Source organism: Sarcophilus harrisii, chromosome 1 (genome assembly GCF_902635505.1).
Source record: "Sarcophilus harrisii chromosome 1, mSarHar1.11, whole genome shotgun sequence".
NCBI lineage: Eukaryota > Metazoa > Chordata > Mammalia > Dasyuromorphia > Dasyuridae > Sarcophilus > Sarcophilus harrisii.
The window spans coordinates 70,874,093-70,899,175 of NC_045426.1; the positions used below are offsets into that span (position 1 = coordinate 70,874,093).

The 25,083-nt window shown below is 34.6% G+C and overlaps 1 protein-coding gene across 6 annotated transcripts in view; it reads left to right on the forward strand.

Annotated features, from left to right (window-relative positions):
• The window catches only part of COBL (cordon-bleu WH2 repeat protein), a 335,540-nt gene that overhangs the window by 170,324 nt on the left and 140,133 nt on the right, over window positions 1–25,083 (forward strand). For all 6 annotated transcript variants that reach the window (XM_031957165.1, XM_031957173.1, XM_031957169.1 and 3 more), the window contains one exon: window positions 12,438–12,659. In XM_031957165.1, coding sequence (XP_031813025.1) covers window positions 12,438–12,659 — 222 coding nt within the window. The remainder of the gene's footprint in view (window positions 1–12,437; window positions 12,660–25,083) is intronic.

A 25,083-nucleotide genomic window follows, 5' to 3' on the forward strand; every position in this document is an offset into this window, starting at 1 on the left:
AGATAGTATCTTAGTTATTTTAATTTGCACTTATTTAATCAGTAGTAATTTGGAGAATTTTTTATGATTATTGATTAGCTTTGATCTTCTGTTCATATTTTTTGACCATTTATTAATCGGGAAATAGCTCTTATTTTTAGAAATTTGGCTCATTTCTCTATGTTATTAAGAAATAGAATATTAGAAACCATTGGAGAAAACTGAATGGAAATAGAAACTCTGCAAAGCATTAGCATAAAGGAATTTTAAATTTTTGATTGAATTTAAAAATTTGACTAAACCAAAGTTTTGGTTATTTAAAACCAAAAGCTATCCTTAAATGTAATGAGGAAAATATTTTAAAAGCCTCACAATAAATATAGGAGTATAGTCCTCAGTATTTTTGATATAGTTCTGAAATTGAATATGTCTAAGAGGGAAATCTCTTGAATGAGGGATATATTCTTGTCCTAGAGATTTCCCTTTTAGACATATTCAATTTTAGTCTCTTTCTTTGGACAATTCCAAATTGCTTTCCAAAGTGGAAATATCATCTTTTATAATTTATCAATAATAGCAACTTTAAAAGATATTTGTTCAGATTCTTTGACTTATCTATTGTGATCAGATATGTATGTGTGCATGCATATTTTATTTGTACATACACATATAAATGTGTGTTCATATGTGCATAGGTACAGGTATATGAGTTGGAGACTGTGACCTCAGTTCAGGTACTAGTCCTTGAGTTAACAAGCTGCTTAACTATAGACAAGAAATCATTTAGCCCCTTTAAGCTTTAGGATTTTTAGCTATAAATAGATATAATATTATTCATACCATCTACTGAACAGGGTAATTTTGAGCAAAGTTTTTAATAAACCATGTCAAATACTAAATAACTATAATTTATATAAGCTAGTTAAGTTCTACCTATTCCATGAAGTGTCCCTATTCATCCTTAAGTCCAAATTTTCTTAAGTTTTTTGACACCTATCATTTGTGCTATTAAAATTAATACCTTAATGACATAATATCTTCTGTTCTGTTTCTATACTAAAATTATGTACTGTAATATATTAGTATATATCAGGGGTCCTCAAACTACGGCCTGCGGGCCTGATGCAGCAGCTGAGGACGTTTATCCCCTCACCCAGGGCTATGAAGTTTCTTTATTTAAAGGCCCACAAAACTAAGGTTTTGTTTTTACTATAGTCCCGCCCTCCAACAGTCTGAGGGACAGTGAACTGGCCCCTTATTTAAAAAGTTTGAGGACCCCTGGATAGATTAGTATTTGTATATGCAAACATAATGTACATGCATACAAGTAGATGTGCATAATAATAATAGCTAGATTCCATGGCACTTTTTAGATTTGCATAGCATTTTACAAATATTATTTCACCTTCACAACACCACTGGGAGGCAGGTGATATCCCCATTTTACAGATGCAGAGACCTAAGACAAGAAGATTGTGTCTTACCCAGGTTCACACAGCTATTCATTTTCTGAAGCCAAATTTCAACACAGTTCTTCCTGATTCAAAGTCCAACTCTTTATCCACTTTACTACTTCACTGCCTCAAATATATGTCTATGTATGTTATGTTCTCTAGTGCTTTAATTTTATTTGTGAAAGGTTTCTTTTTTTCCCTTTTTATGCTTAAATGCTTTTAACAGACACCGACAGTTGCACTTTTTGGTGCTCTATAGCATCTGGTTTTTTTTGTTTTTGTTTTTGTTTTTGGTGCTTTATATGGGGGATGATAAATACTTATTGGTCCATTATGAGTCAGTTATTTGCAAAGCTAAAGTATAGAAGGAGGAAAAAATCTTGTTGTTCTTTGCTTCAGAGGGCAAAATTAGGAGCCTGGGTTTTTTAAAGAGGCTGATTTAGGCTTGATGAAGGAAACTTACTGTTTTTCCTAAAACATTAAGAGCACTTTAGAAATAGAATGTGTTGTATGGGTCTATCTGCCATCTAGGGGAAGAGGGGAGAAGGAGGGGAAAAGTTGGAACAGAAGGTTTTGCAAAGAGTTGTTGAAAGAAATGCAGACACAGAGTTCAAAGGGAAAACCTCACAGCATCAGATGGAAAAGTGCAGGTAGTTTAAAAAAATACATTTTTGGCACATCATCCTCCAGTAGAGATGTCGGATCCTCCAGGTCTTTATGAGTGAGTGTAATCAAACAAACTTCCTAGCCAGCCAACCTTCTGGTGATAAACCCCTTTTAACTTCCCTTGGGTTAGTTACAGGTATCCACAGTCCATCAAAGGGTGAATATTTGGAGAAACAGAGAATATTTCCAGCATGATGGGACTTGCCAGGCCTTAAAGGTCACTGCTAAACTCAAGATTACTTCCATGCCATGATATTAATGAAGTAAAATGAGTTTTAATTGAAAAAAAAAAACTAGTATAATAAAAGCAATAAAAGAAAAGAAATTAGAATTGATTAGATTATCTAATTAGAAAAATTAGAATTAGAATTGAAAAAGAAACATTTGGGTGACCACAATCCCATTCACCTAAAAATCATACTGTCTCCCAACCCAGCAAACATTCACACCCGCTGGTCCTTGATCCCTTTGCATCAAGGCATGTCAGATTATACGTGACTATTGAATCTCATCCTAGACTGAACAAATACATGGCAGCATACTTATAATATAGTAGATAGGGATAAGAAAAATAGATGTATATTTCAAAACAAGTAATGGTTTTCACAGTTCCTACTTACTTAGATAATCCTTTATTCCTTGGATTTGAGTTAATCAGGCACAACAGATAAGCTGTATTGAATGCTAAGAATGCTGATTCGCTTTGCCTGGTTATGGGCTAGGATGATAAGAATTCCTGCCTGCTTCTTGGAAAGTCACTCTCCTTCAGTCAGATGAAAGGGCCGGGGAGATAGGAGGAGGAGTATTCGATGTGTCTGGAAGGAAACCTCATCAGCCTCCCCCTCTCCTCCTGATGAAGCTTTAAGCCACCTGCCATCGAAGCAAAGCCATTCCTTTTTCCCTCTACTTGCTCCTGGAAGACAGAATTCCCCAGATTATACCCGACAGTGATTTGTACTTAGGATGGTTTTGCATTTTTTAAGTAAGGAAAGATTCCCTTTGGGTCCATAAGGCCCCAGGGAATAAAGATTTGCCTTCAAGCTTTTTTGCCATATATATCTCCAGTCTTCAGTTTAAACCACAGGCATTAAAAGATCATCATGGGCTATTTAACGTGACTTGACATACTAAATTTAGTTTCGAGAAATCCAGGTGTCTTAAATCTGTTCTTCTGTCAGGGATTTTTGAAATCTAACTGCTCATGGAGCTATTAAATTAGTACTCATAAAATCTCTTAGGATCATGCTGCTCCTTAAATAAATAGGAATTTTAGGCAAATGAGATAGATGAGGTTAGCTGGGAATGGATATTTAGTTTCCCTTGCATTTGTTTCTCTAGATTTTTAAAAGGGTTTTTGTTGTTATAGTTTCTTAATGTTCCTTTGAAACTGAAGTAATTATGGCATTCCTTATCTGAAATTTTATCAGGTATGACTCGGTGTCAGTAGGAGTCAGTAAAAATCCTAGACAAATATTTTTAGTGTCCTGAGAAACAATTGCTAATCTAATTGGTTGGCTTCAATACACTGTTCAGGTAACAAAAGTTAGGAAGAACAGAAGAATATCATGTACCTAAGCAGCCATGGAGAGTAGAATGCAGAAGTCCACAAAGGTAAGGGAATAGAAAGAAAAAGATAAGAAAAAATGAGTTGTTGGGCGCCAAATGTGAAGATCGTGTATTTTAAGATCAGCATGAGACAGGAATTCAGGTTAGGGGAAAATCGTCAGTCTTTATTCTCAGTGAAGAAGGATCAGAGGTGGAAGAGAATCCGCGATAGCAATGTGTGCAGCTGAGTCAAGAAGCTAGCTGGACCAGCAGCCACACAACCAGCAGCTCCGAGTCTAGAACCCAGCCCAATCTCTCCCAGCTTGTCTTCCTCCTTCTCTCTCTGCCTCCACCCACCAAAATCGTCATTTCCTATACAACACATCAGGACTTGCAGGGAGAGTGGGCAGGGACCATTCTTTATCCAATCATGTATATTAATAGAGTATAGCCCAATTACTATCTAGCCTCATGTACTTGGGACCTCAGTGCATCAGCTCAAACCTCAGCCCATTACATTCAGTTGTGTCTGACTCTTCATGATCCCATGAACCATAATGTCTTGGCAAAAATAACTGGAGAGATTTACCATTTCCTTCTCTAGTGGACAAAGGCAAACAGGGTTAAGTGACTTGCCCAGAGTCACACAGCTAATAATTGTCTGGGACTAAATTTGTACGTAAACAGATATTAAGTGGTTTATCCAAGCTCACACAATTTGAGGTTAAATTTGAACTAAGGACTTCCTGATTATAGACCCAACACTAGCTCCACTAAAGAATGAGTAAGGCAGCTTAATTCTAATAGCTTAACTGTGTTGTGACTTTTGATCCTAGGCAAGAGGTTAATTGTATTCTTCCCTTATTTTTTCCCACTTACTTGAGGATGGATCCACATGTATTTTAAGTCAGGAAAAGGAAAAACCTTATAGGTTTTACCTAATGAATCCTAAATTTTGAAAGAATAAGGGATCGAGCCTTTAAAAACTATCTTACTGTGCTCTCCACTTCTTTGAAACTATGGGTTGTTGGAATGAGCTCTTACTGGTACAATATTATAGGCTTTCAATGTGGGTTTCCAGAAGTAAGCTGTTAGCTTTTCCATTTAATGAAAGTGCCTTCCTTGAATCAGAAATTTAGTAGATTTCTAGGATCATAGGCATTAATATGGGATGGACAGATGATGGATGGATGGATGGATGAAAGGAAGGAAGGAGGGAGGGAAGAAAAAAGGAGGAAAAAGGAGGGAGAGAGAGACTGAGGAAGGGAGGGAGGAATTCTTGGAAGGAAGAAATGAGGAAGAGGAAAGAAGAAGGGACAGAGGGAGGAAAGAAAGGAGAAGGGGAAGGAGTAAGGGACAGAATGAAGGAAAGATTTATTAGATTGAGATGATTCCATTAGTATCCGAAGCTCCCAATGTGGAACCTAGATTTATCATAGAGTTGATCAATTATACTGTAACTTGTAGAGTTATTTAGTCCAATAAGTGACTTGAAGAAGTTCACAGCAATAGTAAATGTAAGCAATGGTATTGAAAATCTGGGTCTGTGATTACAAATTCAGCATTCAGCCCCCTATATCATGTCACCTCCTAACTGAAGTTGGAAGATGCATTAAATCATTTCTATTCCTTAAGTGCCATTTGAGTACTTTGCTTAATTACCCTATTTGTCTAGTTTCCTGGGAGTCATAAACTAGGTCTTACACTAACTAGAATTAGGTTCTATACTATCCAGAAGCAGATGAATGGGAGATATAAAAAGACCCTCCAAAAGTTAGAGGCCAATCAGACAAAAATGAGTTCCGCAGATGTTCGTATGCATGAAGAATGCTGTGAGAGAGTTGGGGCTATGATGAAATAACATATGTTAGTGAGTAGGTTAGTTATCAAAATGAATGTGGCCATGGATTTGGGCTGGACAAGGGGGTTGTTCAAACCTTGGTGGTTGGTTATCATTGGAGGTAATAGTCATTTCTTGGATAGAATCTACTATAATTGCTATATATTTCCTTCTTGAAATTTTGGCAAACTGTAGGAAGGGGTTGTAGCATTGGCAACCAATGTAGAATACTATCATTAAAAATTCACATTTTATATAATACTTAGAGGTCTGCAAAATTCTTTTCACAAAATCCTGTGAGAATAATCAACTGCTGAGACTTCCATGTTTGGGGATTTATGATCTGTACAGTCAACAATTAAGAAAACAAATTTGTAGTATTAAACTTAACAATTTAGAGTGTGTAAATCCACTTGGCAATTAGGTACATCTCTCCAAAAATAAATAATAGTACTCTTCCTTTGCCAACTATTGATTTATCTTCAATGATTAAATGAAGCAGAGAGGAATAGGAAAGAACATTTCTTGATGATCTCCAAGATTCCTTCAAATTCCAAAAGTTAGTGATTCTAATAATTTTATTCAGAGGTAAAAAGAATACTGAGGTGGTTTGTCATTTCCTTCTCCAACTCATTTTACAGATGAGCAACTGAGGCTTATAAGGTTAAGTGACTTACCCCAGCATCAGCTAGGAAATGTCTGAAACCAGCTTTGAATTCAACAAAATGACTTTTCTTGACTCCAGGCTCAGCATTTTGTCCACTGCACTCCTTAACTGTTCCATGAAACTAATTATTTCCTAAAGCTGTTGTTAGTAATTAGTCTAAAAAACATAGTCTAGATCTATGGGTTTCACTGTCAGAAGGTAATCCAACAGTATGGACTTTATGGATAGAGTTCTAACTTTGGTACAATCAACTCACTACATTTTGCTTTTTAAGATTATTTAAAAACAAATTCACTTAATTGTTTGCTTATATTTCAGCTCGCAGAGATGACAAACAGAATATCCAGAGCTGTCTAATAATTAGAACCATCAGAGATAGCATGGAACTGTTAGCAGGAATTAAACATTCCCCTGGTTGAAATCTCTTCCAAAATGAGAAGTCTCAGCATATTTTTCCCCATTGAGAATTTAAATGCCATCGCTTAGATACTCTCACCAAGGAACTTGTCCAAGAGAGTTGTTGTTTCCCATCACCCTTCCGATGAAAACTGAATTCATAAATTCATTTTCTCTGCCTATCAGCAACTTTGAGCTGAAATAAGCTGGCATGGTGTTTATATCCTAGGTCCACCATTTAAACTGAACTGACGCAAATCCCCAGGATGCCAGAACTACAACATGAACGCTGGCTGACGGTATTCAACTAAAGGAATGACCATCTCAGGAAAGGCTGTACTGTGAGAATAAGAGGGGGAAAAATGTCATTAATAAGCAACCTTCTGTGAAGGGAACTTTGACTGCCCCCGACCCCTAGTGCTTTGCTGGCAGCCATGGAATGGAAAACCATGTTCTTTCGTTTCCCACCAGAAATTGAGATGAAGCTGTCAGATTCATTGACAGCTCCATGCTGCCATGCTCAGCTGATCCTGTTGAATGGTAGAAGGATAATGTTGTCAGTCTGTCTGATCTGCTTTACATCACATGGTCACATCTTGGAAGATAGCCAAACCATGTTTTTGGAAGAAAAAGCAATTCAGTTAAGTTAGTGATTCTGAGTACCACTACTATTTTCCCTCCTCCTAACCCTCACAACACCTGCTTCCTAAAAATGTTAGAGTTTTTAGGTGTTCTGTGTTATTTTCAATTTATTTTTTAAACCCATGAAAGGAAATAATTTGCTGGGAGTGAAATAGAATGTTGGATCGGGAAAGTGGAGACCTGGATTCTTGCCCTGGCCTAGACAAAAGAAAATAACTCTTTAGCCTCAGTTTCTCATCTATAATATTAAAATTAGACAACATCAACTTGCAAACTGTGTGATATGTATTTAAATGGTCTGTGGTATAATCTAGATGTAAATTATCTGGAGATGAGGGAAAAGCACTTTTAAAAATATATCACATTTTAGATTTTTCAAATTTTTAAAAATATGTATTAAAATATAAGTTTATTGAATAGAATTTTAAAACATTTAATTTTTGATATTGCTAAGCTATCCATATGTATTTCTACAAGGACAGCTGGATGTTGCAGGAAGTAGAGCACTGGGTTTGGAATTAGAAAAACTCATCTTCTTAGGTTTAAAGCCAACTTTGGACACGTAGTAGATGTGTGACCTTGGGCAAGTCACTTAACCCACTTTGCCTCAGTCTCATTTATAAAACAAGCTGGAGAAAGAAATGACAAAATCCTCGAGCATCTTTGCCAAGAAAACTGCAAAACTAGATCATGAAGAGCTGGATACAACTGAAATTATCAAACAACTATATATTATACATAGTTTGAATTTAAGATCTACCTGTGTCATTGTGTTTGTATGTATATATTTTCTTATGGTTCAAGGTGCCACTGTTTAAATAATTACTAATTATTTGATAATGGGAACCTTTCTTATTGTACCTTATTGGTATTGGCATTGGTGTTGGTATTGATATTGTACCTTATTGGTATTGTACCTTATTGGTATCTGTGTATATATAAACTAACGGTTCCAGGGTCCTCATACTTTTTAAATAGGGGGCCAGTTCACTGTCCCTCAGACTGTTGGAGGCCAGACTATAGTAAAAACAAAAACTTTGTTTTGTGGGCCTTTAAATAAAGAAACTTCATAGGCCTGGGTGAGGGGGATAATGGTCCTCAGCTGCCGCATCTGGCCCGCAGGCCATAATTTGAGGACCACTGAACTAACCTATACTTATTTAGAATACCATAGCCAAAAAGATAAATTAAAATACTAAGTGAAACAGGGTTAAAACCTGATGTTTTAAATATTGTTCAAAAATACATGTTTATAAAAATGCTGTATGTCCTAATATAGTCTTCAGGGTCCAGGGAGACAAGGATCTCTTATATTTATTAATAAGATAACCTTGAGATTGGAACCAGGATGTCACTGACACTCAAAAATTAAGTATAACTACTAGAAGTCTATGAATCTAGACATTTTCTTCATTCAGCAGGTATTTTGGGCACACACTATAAGCAAGACCTTGGGGGGAAACCAAGACAAACAAATCAGAATTCCTAAAATCCCTATCTAGTATTCCAAGAGCCTTCAAGGTAGCCTCTTCCTTCTCTCCCACAGAGCACAGTAGGTGATCCCCTTATCAGTTTAATTTCTGGGGGAAAAGGAAACCTGTTTCCAGGATACAGACTCATGTTTAGTACAGGTCAGTCAGGTGATACCTAAATAAGACCAGAGGTAGCAGTGTCCTGTGATAACTACTGCTGCTTTGCTGTAGGTTGCTCACTTATTAAGAACCAATGGTCCAAAAAGTGACCCCTGCCTATTTGTCTCCAAGTCTGTTATTCTCAAAGAGAACCCAAAGCTCCATTATCAAAGCTTCTGTTAATACCTGGTTATATCTCCATTCTAGGTATAATGAAGTGTAGTGATTTTTCACCTGTCACTCAAGCTTTAAATGAAACATTCTCAGATTATTTTAATGTAAATTAAAAGTAGTTAATAAAACAACAACAGAGACATGGAAATCAATGCAAAAATCAGGCTGGTACACAGTAAGCACACATGTGCATGTTTGTTTCCCTTCAGTCACATTATTTTTTTTCTAGTATAGTTTTCTTATTCTTGAAAACTTAATTATGAAAGTCATAGCAAAGAGCCAGGAAAAAGAAAATTAATTAGTGGACCTAAGAGCAGTAGATTTTTCACTTTTTATTTACATTCACATTTTGTCATATAGATCTGAATGAGAAGTAGCATAGCACAAGGAGATGAGGTCAAGAGGATCCAAGTTCAAATACATAAATTTATATACGTGTATATTCTTCCCAATGGGGATTTATCTCCATCTCTAGATGTCAGATAGATTCAGTTCTTTATTAGAACACAGTGAGCAGAGAATTACTAGACAAGGATTCACCCTGAAAATTCTTGGCAGTCTAGTTTCCTAAAGGGGGAATTTTGAAATGAATAATAGAGACATCCCTAGTTATCTCAATTATGTTCCAGTGGTTCCTAGGGAGGTGGTCAAAATAAAAGAATGACATAATCATCTGAGGAATACCATTTTTAAAAAGTCCCTTTACATGTCAGAGGAATGAGTAATTATTCATTCTCCCTAACTTAGTAAGTGAGTTTAATACAGATCAGAAATGTGTCTGCTTTGAAGTATTTTGTATTGTTTAAGGAAGGATGAAATGAAACTCTTAATTTTTATTCTTCCATTTCACAGCAAAGTGAGTGGACCTACTACATAGATCTTATGCAGAGGCATTGATTAGCAGTGTACAAAATGGAAAGGGGTAAAATTGCTGTGAGTAGCCTTGCAAACAAGATCATGGATCTATTGATTTATAAAGTACTAGCTACTCTGCTGGCAGTTACTTCACTTGGACATGCATCAACTCTTGTACATCCTGAATATAAATGATTTTATAATCTGTCTTCCTTTTTCTATTGCTCATTACTTTTACTGTGTGTACATCTAAGAGTTCTAGCTTTGAAAGCTATTACATTGATAAATTTTCATTTAAAAATTAACTGTGGGGAAATGGCATAAGAAGATAGAGAGTTGAAACCTGTGGGTTTTGGCAACATGATATGGAAGAGAAGCCTTGCTCCAACACCCATACAAGAAAAGAACTTGACATTTTGAAAAACTTTTATTGATCAATGTGGGCAGGGAACAGGAAACCAAATGACTCTTGCAAGCAAACAGCATTTTGTTCCTTGCTGACCTTTAAACACCACTTTGTGTCATGAGAAAACCAAGGAAACAGTAATAATGGAGAGCTGGGGAAGCGATTTTCAAAACAATTCTTTTTAACTAACTGATCCATATTGTCTACTCTAGCTTTCCTATTGACTTAAGATTGAAACAACTGAGTCAACTTATCAAAGGCCTAAGAAATATCAGAAAATAATTTGAGATGGCATCTAATGTCCTATCTTAACTTGATATCTCTGAATTTGGTGAGAGATGCTTTCTGTGTCACAGGCACTTATAGTATCTAGCATATTGTGTTGTACATAATAGTCATTTAAATTCTTGTTGAAATATTGATAATCGTTTGTGGAATAAATGAATAAGTTGAGTAATAAATGTCTGGTATTTTGGATTCATTGTCACTTTGCTGAGCTGTGAGTGAACCTGTGAGACTGATTTGCATCATGCATGAACCAGTCATTGATCAGAGTCCATTAAGGCTTAAGACCAGTTCAGTTCTGGACAGCTAATAATGGACTTACCAGGCCTATACCCTTTGGCTAGTGAATAGCTTAGTTGTTTTTCAAGAGTCTATTGTTTGGCTATTGGTTCATTTCAGGACAAAACTGACCATCACCATCAGCTGCAGAAAAAAGAAAAAAAGTATTTATTAAGCATCTAATTGGGTATGATGTTCTGGTAGAAACTATGAATAGAGCCATTATGTAGACCTCCTCAGTGAACTTATAAAACATAGGCATGCACATAGCACAGAAGATAAAATATAAAAATACTAAACCAATATAGAAGTGTATAATAAGATCTGTAGTATTTCAGTGTATTAGTGATCTCATTAGCTTCTGTATACTCTTCAGCAATGTTCATCAGAGCCAATTTACTCTCTGCACTCTAGGATAGTTCTTATCAATTTTGAGTTTCTTGTTTAATTTAAAAAGTCTTGATTCCTTGTAATTTTATTTATTTTTTTGTTTGTTTTCTTTTGTTTTTTGGCAAAGATATTTCCTTCTCCAACTTAGTTTTATAGCTGAGAAAACTGAGAGGAATAGGGTTAAGTGATTTGTCTAGCTAGTGTCTGAGACTGAATTTGAACTCAGGAAGATAAGTGTTCTGCTTATCTATTCTTATCTATTCCTTTCCATAAATCCTTCCAAAGGAATCCATCCAATTGCTTTCAAAGTGAAGGAGGGAAAATGAATTTCATGTCTTCCTTAAACAAATGCAAAAATTATGTGCAGTACATTTCCTATAAATAATTAATTCACTCATTAATTTAGTAGTATATTAGTGTAATGTTTTATCCTGTTAATCAGAAATAATGCTTCAACAGATCTGTGATCCTATACTGATCAGAGTCCATTCATCCCTTTCCCTCTTGTGTAGTTTTTATCTCTGCCTTCCCATTAATCTTTCATAATGGATATACCAAATATCCTACAGACTCTTGTTCGGTTCTTTAAATGTTTTGTGGATACCACTGGAACAGTCTCTCTATAGATGGATAGCTCACCTTCTTTTATGGTAAAACAATTTCTTGCTATCTTTTGTGACACTTTTAACACACAAATCATTCATGGTTGCTGATATTTCATAGTAATTTCTTTATACCCATTACGTGTCTTTCCATTGTAGTTTGCTTCATCTTTCATTATGATTGTTTTGTGACACAGTGGATAGAGCACTGAACTCATGGAGACTTTTCTTTATGAATTTAAATCTGGCTTCAGACACTTATTAGCTGTGTGACTCTGCACAAATCATGAAACCATGTTTGCCTTAGTTTGCTCATCTGTAAAATGATGTGGAGAAAGAAATGATAAACCAGTGTCTTTGCCAAAAAAATCCTAAATGGGGTCACCAAGAGCCAAAATACTGAAATGAGTGAACAATAACAATTACCAAAAAAAAAATAATAATAATAATTGCAAAAATTCTTTGTCATATGAGAATTGCTACTTTAATGTTACCAGAGAAGCTATAATGTCTGACAAAAAATAAATATTAACTAGAAACTATTAATTTGAATTTTTGAAATACAACTTTTTGAAAAATATTATTTTAACTCATTTTTGGTTTTGTTTCCTTGCTTGTTTTTTCAGGGCTGCTTGACAACTCCCAACTCCCCATCTGTGAATTCCCGTTCCCTTACCTTGGGTCCATCCCTCTCCCTCAGCAACATCTCAGGAGTGTCATCAGTAAAGTCAGACATGAAGAAGCGTAGGGCACCTCCTCCACCGTCAGCAACACCCTCAGCAACGCCATCAGTAACTCCGTCATTGCCAAGCACTGAGGCATTTGGTCAAGACAAGATGTCAGAAAAGGTAAGGGGAAGAACTGGTGGTTCTGGAATATAAAAACTCTCAGTGGGATATAGGGTAACTATAATTCCTCACTCATTCTATTTCATTGCTTGTATCATGTTGTTGGAATGTACATTCATTCTAAATCAAAAATGGTTTGGATCTTCTATTTATGTGGTTTAATTTCTTGTAGTTTACAACAGATTATTTGAATTGCTGAACCATGGCAATCCTTTATGAAAATATAGACTAGCCAACCATTGCTATTGGACCCCTGTGACTTTCTTTGTGTCCATCAGTCATTTCATGACTCCATATTTTTTTTTCTTTTAATGAGATCCATATCAGGGGTTAATACTGAACCTCATGGTAGAGTAATGCTACTTCTTTTGAGATCAAGCTGAATATCACAAGTGTAGATGCACTAGGAAGTAAACATATATATCCCAGGAACTCTAACAGCTAGACTATTGTATTTATGCAGTGATATTTAATGTGGTGGGAGGAATCTGTTCCTGTACCATTCAATATGTTCTAGCTGAAACCATCCCGCTTCCTTATACCCACCTATTGGGAACCTGTTTTGCTTGTGAATACCTAGAGCCCTGGTATTATTTCTTTGGAATATTTGGTATAAATATGATTTCTTTATTATATGACTTAGAGTTGACTTGTTAGAGTTACTCCTAACAATGAGCAACTCTTTGAGAGTTGACTGATATAGAACTGATCCATTTTGCAGGTGATTATAATGAAGGTAACTGAGAAAAGCAAGGGTTTGAAAAAACATAATTCATAATCTCAAGAAAGACTATCCTTGGGAATTTACTCCATCTATTTATATAATGACCTTTTGGCTTGCCCAATAGATTTTTTGTTTGGGTTTTGTTATGTTTTGATTTGGTTTTTTGTTGTTGGTTTTTTAAGGCTTCCTTTTTTTATGCTCTCCAAAGGAAAATAGAGTCTTCACAGGTAATTAAAATATTAAGTGTTGAAGGAAACACCAGTAAGCATGAGATGCTTGCCCTCAGAGACAGACTTAGCACTTTGATTCCTCCCTCACCCCATTTCTTTGACTTTCTCTTCCTTCCCTACCTTCACATCATATGTATGCTTTTAATCTTTGAAGCATCTAAACACAGAGCTCCTAGTAAAGAAGGAAGTCTTTCATACTGTTCCACAATGGTAGTTTTCAAAGCTTAAAATGTTCCATAGGAGAAAAAATTCTTCAAAGAAATGTTTTTTTTTTTTTTTACTAAATCTGCCTTGTTTTGTGCTATATACATCAGTCTCCGTGTTTCTAATACTTGGGTAGGTTAGGGGTCTGGACAGGTGGGACCCTGCTATCCAAAACTATATATGAGTTTCCAAGGGTTAAGAGACTTACTGTATTATTTATCTTGAAAGATGATAGGCTGGCTTCTTGGAGTGATATATGTTTTAATTCCCCTTCAAACCATGATACCTATAACTACTTCAATCTCAAAAGAAATATGAAAAACATAGTTAAATTCTCACATGTTGATTTCTATCTCTTAGTTGACCCTTCTCCACTATCCTTTGTATCATCTCTTTTGGTATTCTCTAGACTTCTCTTTACTTATGTTATTATATATATAACCAAATTGGCCTTTCTGTGAGCTAGAGACCCCTGTTGGTCCCTACCCCTAATCTCTTGACTTTGAAGACTGACCTCAGATTTCTGGTGTGATAACCTGTGGTTTCTGGTTTGGAAGAGACCTCAAAAGTCATCTAATCTAAACTTTCTGTTAGAAATGAGGAAACTGAGACCCAGGGAGATGAAGTGACCTGACTTCCCAGGTAGAGCCAGAATTTAAGTCCAGGTCCTCTACTTTTGGATGCAGGACCCTTTCTTCTAAGTAGGTACTTCCTTGATCAGATGACTTCTGGTCTTTCTCTTTTGCCCTCAAGTCACTGTTCACACAGTTTTCTCATTTCCATTTGTGGAAACCCCCCCAAAAAAAAGCTCCTATTTTGTCTTTGTATTGCTCGGATGCTTGACACTGTAGAGTTTAGCTCTGTGACCCAGAGAGCTTCTTAACCTCACCTATAGAACTCTGACTCTGAAGTCTGAAAGAACTTCTTGACATTTACAGCCTAAGTCTGTTATATCTCTAGTACATTTACCTTTTTGTAGAAAATTCCTTTTTCTTCCTGTTGAAAAACAGTTCTTAATGTTAATTTTATTTTGCCTTCCCCATGATGCTTCATCTGTCTTTTGACATATAAAGAAACTTAGATACAAATAAAGCAGTACTTTGTCAACATTTCTGATTAATAATAAAAAGAGAACAAAAAAGCTCATTTCTAAGATACACGTATAGTGTATCATTTTCGTTCACTTTGGCTCCTAATAGTATCAGATTTCAAAGATGTGAAATGGCTTCCCATGATAAGTATTTGAAGTAGGATTCACACCCAGGTCTCTTGATAGTAAACCCACAATTAGGCTAGGTGATCTTTTAATTTTTTGTATCACAGGACCTCTTAGGCAGGCTGATGAAACCTGCTGTCCCTTTCTTAGAATAGTGTTGTCATTGTATAAAATAAAATGTGAAAAATAATTAAAGAAACTATATTAAAATAAAAATGTCATTTTTCCCATTCAAGTTCACAGACCTGAAATCTTTCCATGAATCCCAAGTTAAGAACCTTTGATCTACACACACTATGCTGCCTCTGTTCACTTTATCAAGTGTTCTTCGCCTACCTACAAAACAGAGGGAGCTAGATAGTCCAAGGATGGAGCATGGCACTCAAGAGTCAGGAAAGCCTGAGAAAGAAATAGTAGTGGTAGTAGTAATATTAATGACATTTGCTCTGACATTTTACCCTCCCATTTGCAATTGTGTTTGTTTTTATTTGGGAAAAGATATTTCCTTTCTAACTACCACTACCACCAACAAAAAGAACAATTTTACTTTGAGATGTTTCTTGTTTGTGTAAAATAAGTGTTTCCAGAATAGATAGCATATATATAGCCACATCATTATAATTTCATTTTCTCTGATTTTTTAGAATTCTTTTATCCACAGTAAATGAACAAAATTATTTACGATGAGAAACAGTGCATTGTAAGTAGAATTAGTTGGAGATTCTAAATAGGAAAAAAAGTTTTCTTTTAAAAAAAATCATTATATACACTAGATTCATTTTCCTTGTTGCTGTAAATCCTCTAAAATGTTTCCTAGAAAGAGATTCTCCTTATATACAATGAGGGTTTTACAAGGAGACATTTTTAACACAGATGCCTTCTCCTCCATATAACCTTCCCCTGGTATCTTTTTCTAACTAGGAGTTATTTTTTACCTGAATTCATATCAGGTAATAATTTTATTAACACATATAATTTATATTGTAATTATTCTTATATAACTTATTTTCCTTAGTAGAATGTAAGCTTCTTAGGGGAACATGTTTTGTTAGTCTCCCCTAATACCTACCCTGATGCACTGGTAAATTTTAGTTGAATAAATGACTTACTAAAGCTACTTTTCTACATCCCACTTCCTAACAGAATGGACAGCATATAGATTTAGTTTATTCTGTTAGTGTTGGAAGTCTAAAATGAGAAATCAAAAGAAAATTACTGCTGTTCTAATAATAAAATAGGTTATGTCTTTTGTGAGAGACATCGAGGAAAAACAGATAAAATAATGGACTTGGATCAGGAAAACTTTAATTCCAATCCTGTCCAAAATTCTTAGTAGAGGGGCAAGTAGGTGGCAGAGTGGATAGAGCACCAGCCCTAAAGTCAGGAGGAGCTGAGTTCAAATCTGGTCTCAGACACTTAACATTTCCTAGATATGTGAGCCTGGGCAAGTCACTTAACCCCAATTGCCTCAGCAAAGAAAAAAAATTCTTAGTAAAGTGTGACTCTCATCACACATGTTCTTTTAGCCTCAGTTTCCCCATCTCATAGATCATAGATCCAAGACTATAAGAATCCACAAAGGCATTGAGATCTAGCATCTTATTTTACAGAATGCAGGTGGAAGAGTAATCAGTGGACCTGGAAAGATAGATGGGGCAGATTATGTAGGGCTGCAGAAGCAAAAATGAGAAATATCTGTTTGCCCTAGAAGGACTGGAAGCTCCTGTTGTTGGTTAATTAAAACAGTCAAATGATCAGATTTGTGCCTAAGATATCTGCAATAATGAATTCCACCATTTCTATCATTTCTTTGCATAATCTCCAGAAAATCTGTATAATTTTTATGGCAATTACATGATCCTGAATTGCCATCATAAAACTTTCCATTTATTTTTTTTAATCCATAAAACAGTGATTTTTTTCAGTGCTTCTTTATATTCATGAGGCTCTCTTCCATGGAGAATGCACTTATTATTATAATAATTAAAAATGAATAAGGTGACCAAAGTTACAGATGAACTTAATTCAGTTTATTTAGTTTTTCAACATTGCTGTAAAAAAATGTCCTTAAAAATATCATTTACAGATTTCTGGGAAAAGAACACAGAAATGTATTTTTGTTAGTAGTGTTGGGGAAGAACGTCAGTTCTTTCTTAATAGACTTCCTTCCATAAAAAGATAAGATGTTTGTTTAGAAAACCTTATTTATGTGCTACTGTTGCTAACAGGAATATCCTTAAGAAAGTTATTTTCAGTGATGTGACTAGTTGATGAGAAAATTGAAGTTCTTGAGTTTTTAAATTTTTTTTTTTAGGAAAGTCATTGATTTAATTTTTTTTTTCATTTTTGTCATGTTATGCTACAATAATATTACAGTACATTTCTTTATCACAATACATTCAGTATCTCCCAGCTGCTAAACATGAGTTTTTCACATTATAAAATATCCTTTAATAGATATTTTTGTATAATTAATTCTTTTTCTTTTTTTCCAACAATATCCTTAGGAATTTTTTTGATTTTTTTATTGTAGTAAATTTATTTGTTTTGCTTTATGAATCATTTGGGGAGACAAAAATCAGATCAAAAGGGAAAATCCACGGGAGAGATAAAAATAACAGAAAAAAAGAAGTGAACACAGCATGTATTGATTTACATTCTGTCTTAGTTCTTTTTCTAGATTCAGAAGGCATTTTCTGTCCAAAGTTTATTGGGATTGCTTTGGATCACTGAACTACTGAGAAGAACCACATCTGTCATAGCTGATCATCATACATTCTTGCTGTTATTGTGTATAATGTATTCCTGGTTCTGCTTGTTTTGCTCAGCATCAGTTCATGTAACTCTTTCCAAGTCTTTCTAAAATCAGCTTGTTTATAATTTTTATAGAACAGTACTATTTCATTACCTTCATGTACCACAACTTGTTCAGCCATTTCCCAGTTGATGGATAGCTTCTCATTTTCCAGTTCTTTGCTACCACAAACTGCTACAAACATTTTTGCACATATGGATCCTTTTCCCTCCTTTATGATTTCCTTGGGGTTCAGTTATATCAATGTCAGTTATGTTATGTCAAATGTTATGTCAAAGGGTATACATAATTTTATAGTCATTTGGGTCATAGTGTATGATCCTGCTGATAAGTTTCTGTAATCTCCTTGATAATATTTTACTTAAAATTTTTGTATCAATATTCATTAGGGAGATGGGTATGTAATTTTCTTTCTCTGTCTTGGCTCTTTCTGGTTTAGTTATCAGTGCCATATTTGTGTCATAGAAGGAATTCGGCAGAATTCCTTCTTTACCTATTTTTCTGAATAGTTTACATAGTATTGGAATTAATTGTTCTTTAATTATTTAGAAGAATTTACTTGTGAATCCATGTGGTTCTAGAGATTTTTTCTTAGGAAATTCATTAATGACCTGTTCAATATTTTTTAAAAATGGGTCTATTTAAGTAATTTATATCCTCTTCTGTCATCTGGACAATTTATATTTTTGTGAATATTCATCCATTTCAGTTAAATTGTCAGACTTGCCATACCATTAGGCAAAATAGCTCCTAATTATTGCTTTAATTTCTTTGTCATTAATAGTAAGTTCACCTTTTTCATTTTTGAAGTTGGTGATTTGTTTTTTTTTTCTTTCCTTTTTCTGATCAAAGTAACCAAAGTTTAATCTATTTTGTTGATTTTTTCCATAAAACCAACTCAGTTTTATTTATTAGTTCAATGGTTTCTTAGTTTGTATTTATCTCTCCTTTGAGTTTCAGAATTTCTGATTTGGTATTTAATTGAGCAGTTTTGATTTTTTTTCTAGCTTTTTTAGTTGCATGCCTACTGCATTTCTCTATTTTATTCATGTAGTTATTTAGAGAAATAAAATTTCCCCTAAAAACTGCTTTGGCTGAATTCCACAGGTTTTGGTATATTTTCTCATGATTGTCATTTTCTTGAATGAAATTATGGATTGTTTCTGTGATTTGTTGTTTGACCTGCTAATTCTTTAGAATTAGATTATTTAATTACCAATTATTTTTAGTCTATCTTTCCCTGGCCCTTTATTGAATATAACTGTATTGCATTGTGGTCTGAAAAGGAAGCATTTCCTATTTCTGCTCTTTTGCATTTGATTGTGAGGTTGGATTCCCTAATATATGGTCTGTTTTTGTGTAGGTGCCATGTATTGCCAAGAAAAAAAGTGTATTCCTTTCTGTTTCTATTCAGTTTTCTCCAGTGATTAATCATATATAGATTTTCTAGGATTCTATTAACTTCTCTAGTTTCTTTCTTGTTTATTTTGTGGTTAGATTTGTCTGATTCTGAGAAGGGAAGTTTGAGGTTCCCCTCTAGTATAGTTCTGGTATCTATTTCTTCCTATAACTGGCTTTAAATCTTCTCTAGCAATTTCCCTGCTCTACAACTTGATGCATACCCATTTAGTATCATTATTACTTTATTATTTATGGTACCCTTTATCAAGATGTGGTTTCCTTCCTTATTTATTTTAATAAGATCTGTTTCTACTTTTGTATTATCTGAGATCAGAATTGCTACCCATGCACTTTTTACTTGAGCTGAAACGTAATAAATTCTGTTTTAGCTTTTTACCTTGACTCTGTATCTCACTCTTTCAAATGTGTTTCTTGTAAACGACATATTATAGGATTCTTTTTTTTTAATCCACTCTGCTATTTGCTTCTGTTTTATGGAAGAGTTCATCCCAATCACATTCACATTTCACCAGCTCTGAATTTCCTTCCATACTATTTTCTCTCCTCTATATACTTTTGTTCTCTCTTTCCACTCTGTTCTTAGTTTGGTCATGGCTTTCAAGTAGGGCAATACTTTTAAAATTGTCTCTTCTGGATCTATTTTCCAGGTCAGCTGTTTTTCCATTTCTTCCATTCTTTTTAGTTTATTTGACTGATTCTTGCTGTCTCAGAAAGTCATTAGCTTCCATTTGCCCTCTTTTAATTTTTAATGTGTGATTTTCTTCAGTTATCTTTTGTATTTCTTTTCCCTTTGGTTATTTCTACTGTTTAAGGAATTGTTTTCTTCAGTCATTTTTTTTCTTTCTTTTCCAAGATATTGACTTTATCATGCATACTTCTCATTTCTTTTCTCATTTTTTTTTCTTCTATCTCTCTTATTAGCCTTTTAAAGTCTTTTATGAACATTTCCAGGAAGCCTCTTTGGGCTCAAGACCAATTCATATCACGCTTTTGGATTTCTTCCTGTATATTCTGCTCTCTTCTGAGCTTGTATTTTGATCTGTGCTGTCTCCATAGTAGTTTCCTATGGTCAAGGTTCTTTTTTGTTTCTTGCTCATTTTCTTTCCTTTTCTTTTGGTATATATAATTTTTCTTTTTAGATGGAGCTCTGCTTCTGGGGTAAAGGAGGCACTGTCTCCAGCTTCTTGTGCAGCTCTGAGCCTTGGCTTTGAGCACAGGTTATTTGCTTGTGTTTGCAGGCGGTAGCTTTACCTGCTCTATTCAGGAAACAGCCTGGTTTTCCAAAGTTTACCTTCTGAGCTGGGATTTGAAGCTGCCCCACTGCTGTGCTCTTCTGAGCCAAGACTGAGAGTCTTAGTTGCTGATTTGCTGAGATTAAGACCCCTGTCACTGACTTTCCCAGAGTCTATCTGAGCTGGATTGAACACAACCTTTTTCACCCCAGTGAGACTGACCGTTTTTTGAAGTTGTTCCAGTCTATCTTGAGCTGGAGAGAGGTTTCATTCCATTAGACTCTGTTCAGAGGCTTGATTTCATATGTTTTCTGAGGGAAATTTGGGTTTAAACTTTTAAAATAAACACCTTAATATGAATTTTTTTCTTTAAAAAACTTATTTGAAAATATAGGAGTTGAAAAGACAATAATTTCAGCCATTTATTTGTCTTTCTCTATACTTTTTTCCCTTTTGCCTCACCATTTTGATACTAGAATACTCTGAATTTTTCTTTTTGTATTTGGAATTTTTCCCAAATTGATTTGCTATCTTCTTATGTAGATCTGCTGACAGAGGGATTTACCAAGAAGGGATAGGTTACATTTCAGCTGTACATCTTGAATGTATAATAATTTTAGGTTTTACCATTAGGCTTGGACAATGGACATTATCCTGGTCCATTCAACTGGTACATCTATTCATGTGGTTGAGACAAAAATTGCAGATAAACAATGAATTTAATAGAAGAAAGATATTTGAATTGAGAAATTATTTGGTTAATCTAAATATTTTCAATATAAACCCCACAGCAAAAGTGCACAAAGATAGATATAAATGAGCTATAATGTATTGAAGGACCTATGCTTAAATGAGATCTAGAAATATATAACTAGTCTGTGAAATTCTCCACTTAGAAACTTGCTGGTTTGATAATTCTCTCCACTTGACACAGATTTTGATTGGGATCTGTCAGTTTGTTACTTAGTAGGAAAATTCTAGGGAATTATCTGAAGCACATTGAGGTTAAGATGACACAGTTCTTACCAGAAAGTGGCATTTGAATCCATGTCTTCTTAACTCACAGCCTGTCATTACACTAACCTGTCTCTTATAATAATGTTGTTCTTGGAAATGGTGATAAAAATGTGGGTAATGTAAAATCATTGTCCCAGTTTCCCCACATCCCTTTCCATATTTATCATTATCTTTTCCTGTTATCTTAGCCAATTTGAGAGGTATGAGGTGGTACCTTAAGAGTTTTTTAAATTTGCATATCTCTAATTAATAGTGATTTAAAGCATTTTTTTCATATAACTATAAATGTCGTTAATTCCATGTCATTTCAGAAGGAAAAACAAACTAACTATTCAACTAGAATTTGTTATTTTAGCAGACTTAAAATAGGTGTGAGGGTGCTCAGGAACAAATGTATAACAGAATAATCTTACTGACAAAGCAGCAATCTCTAGTAAGGAGCCCATTCTTTCACAGTGTCTTTTCCTCTAAAATTCAAATTAGTGACCATAATATCTATGCATAAAAAGGAAGAATTTTGCCTTGTGTAGGGGGGAAAAGGAGATAATTAACAGCAACAATCTCCTCTCCTTTCTCTTGCCTTTTATTTATTGTTGTTCAGTGATGTCCAATTCTTCATTTCTACCTGGACCTTTCTGTCATTGGGGTATCCTTGGCAAAAATACTGTAGTAGTTAGTGATTTCCTTCTCTAGTGGGTTAAAACAGACAGAAGGTAAGAATGCTCAGTCACACAGAGAGTGTGTCTGAAGCTGGATGTAAGCTCAGATTTCCTGATTCCAGGCCCACTATCCTTTGTGCCAATTTAGCCACCTCTTTTGCCTTTTATATTTATATTGGATATATTAAGGATTCAGATTGATCTTATTGCCAGAGCATTCATCACACAGATCTCCACAGAATGTAAAATACCTACAAGAAAGTATGAAGTATATTGCGTAGGTCTTTGTGAAACATTCACAGAAGCCCAACCATATGATAATAATAAATAGCTAACATTTATAGAGTGCTTACTAGACACCATGCTAACTATTCTATAGATAGTATCTTTTTGATCCCCAAAATAATGTCTCGAAGATAGGTGATATTATTAATCCTCCTTTTACAGGTGAGGAAATTGAGGCAGACAGAGGTTCAAATGGCTTGCCAGACTCACACAACTAGTAGATGTCCAAGGCCAAATTAGAACTAAATTCTTCCTCATTCCAAGCCTAATACCGTTTCTACTGAATCATTTACCTGCCACATGTAAACTAATCATATATGAGAAGATATAGATGTGCTATTTTCTGTAGCTGGTGAGGAAAGACCCATATCTATAAGATTATATTTCCATTGAAATATAAGTATTGACATATTTAAGATTTGCACCTATCATTTAGTTCTGCTAAAGCAGGTCCATGATGCAAAAAAAAAAAAAAAAAAAAAAAGTACCAATTCCTGATTTATAATGCTGTTGAGACTGCTTTCACAAGATGCAAATGGTAAATACTAGATGGAGAATGCAGACAATAAGCACATTAGGACTTTAGAAGAGGAAGGGATTATTTCTGGTGGGGCTTTTGGCAGAAATGGGCCTTGATCCAGGATTTAAAGAATTAAGTAAAATTCATATAAGTAGAAGAGAGGAAAGGGGCATTTTAGAGAGTGGGTTCAGAGGCAAAATAAAAAATTCTCACATTAAAACCAAGTGTGCTTGAGGGCAATAATAAGCCAGCTTGATTAAAACTGTTGGGTTTATGCAAAGGAGTATTGCTATCAAGGTATTATGCCTCCGGAGGGGACAACTTGTTAACCAGCTACAGTGTTCATAGAAAATTATCTTATTAATACATTTCCTTCCCTATTTTTATATATTTTGTTCCGTACCTATTTTTTTTAAATCACTTCAGGAAATTCATTTATTGAGATATGTTCCCAAGTCCTCCTAACTCATGGTCTTGGATTCTCAAATTCTGAGAAGTTAAGTAATTTATCTAGAGTTAAACAACCAGATCTTCAGATCTTCCTGACTCTCAAGCTGACTTGTGTGTGTGTGTGTGTGTGTGTGTGTGTGTGTGAGAGAGAGAGAGAGAGAGGGAGAGAGAGACCGACCGACCCTTGGACCCTTGGAAAATAATTTAATCTATTTGTGCTGCCTCTGTTTCCTTAAATGTAAAATGAAGCGGTCAGATGCAGTAATCTCTAAGATATTTTTTGATATTTGCTCTAAGATCCTTTGATAAATAAGGTGAATCATTTCATCTTACAATTCATGTAATATAACTAATAATAACAGAGATATGTGTATATTCTACACTTTAGAAGTGTAGAACTTCCAGAAAAAAATGTATCTCCAGTTAGACACACTTTAGAGGAAAAAAGATCAAGAGTGTTAAGATGAGCTCTCAGAGATACTTAATAATTTAATTCCAAAAACATAGCTATAAATAAAAACGATGAGTAAGACAAGGGAATAGAGATCTCAGAAGACCAGTCTAACACTCGAGAAAGATTGCTATGTGAGAGAGGTTATATCTAAGCCTCAGTTCCCTCAGTAACCTCAAATGATCAAAAAAAGTGCCAAATAAAGTAAAAATAAATTTTAAACAAGCTAAGAGGGGAAAGAAAAAATTAATTACAAGGAAAGCCTCACAGAAAAATCAACAGACTGAAAAAAAAACAAAACCCTAAATGACTCAAAAGTTCATAATAGGTTAAATAAGGACTATGAAGTAAAAGAATGCATTGTTAAAAAAAAAATACAAGAACATAATAAGACCTTCTAAATTATAATGGAATAAGAAGAATTTTAAATAGAAAATGAAGGTGAAAAAGTAGGATGAAATAGAACTTATTTAGAGTCTTAAAGTTTGCAAAGTACTTCAAATATGTTAACTCATGTGATCCTCATAAAAATCCTGTGAGGGAGGTTTTATTATTGTCTCCATTTTCCAGATGAGAAAATAGAGGCACAGAGAGATTGTGTTTTTCTCAGTATCACATAGCTAAGTAAGGGTTTGGAGCAGGATTTGAACTCAGGTCTTATTGACTCTAAAGTCCTGCCTTCTAACCACTGAGCTGCGCTCCAGAATAATTTTTAAGGTTAATACAAAAATGAACAGAAGATACAAAGATAGATGTTAGGATTAGAAAACAAGCTCTTAAAGAATTAAAAAGACAAACACAAAAATAATTTAGAAGAAGTAATGGAGAATCTATCCATGGACTCCCTAAAAAAAGAGTAGCAGAGATGAACTCAGAAATGCAAACATAAAATAAAGTATACACAGATGGATCTATGATATTATCAATTTGAATATTCTCTTCAGTATTGCAAACTACAACCTTCCCATCTTCTGAAACTCTTGTCCTAAACCTTTCATTAGCTTGCCACAGGAGATCAGTTGTCTTTGAGGACAGAGTATCAGAACAAATTCTGTAAAGAGTACAGAATTCAAGAATGCTTGAGATTTACATATCAAAAGAACCTAATTTGAAGATGGACTATGGAATGACAAACCAAATATTATTAGGCTTGGAGAGAATATGATAAAATGAAAAGCTTGATTCTCATATTTAAGAAA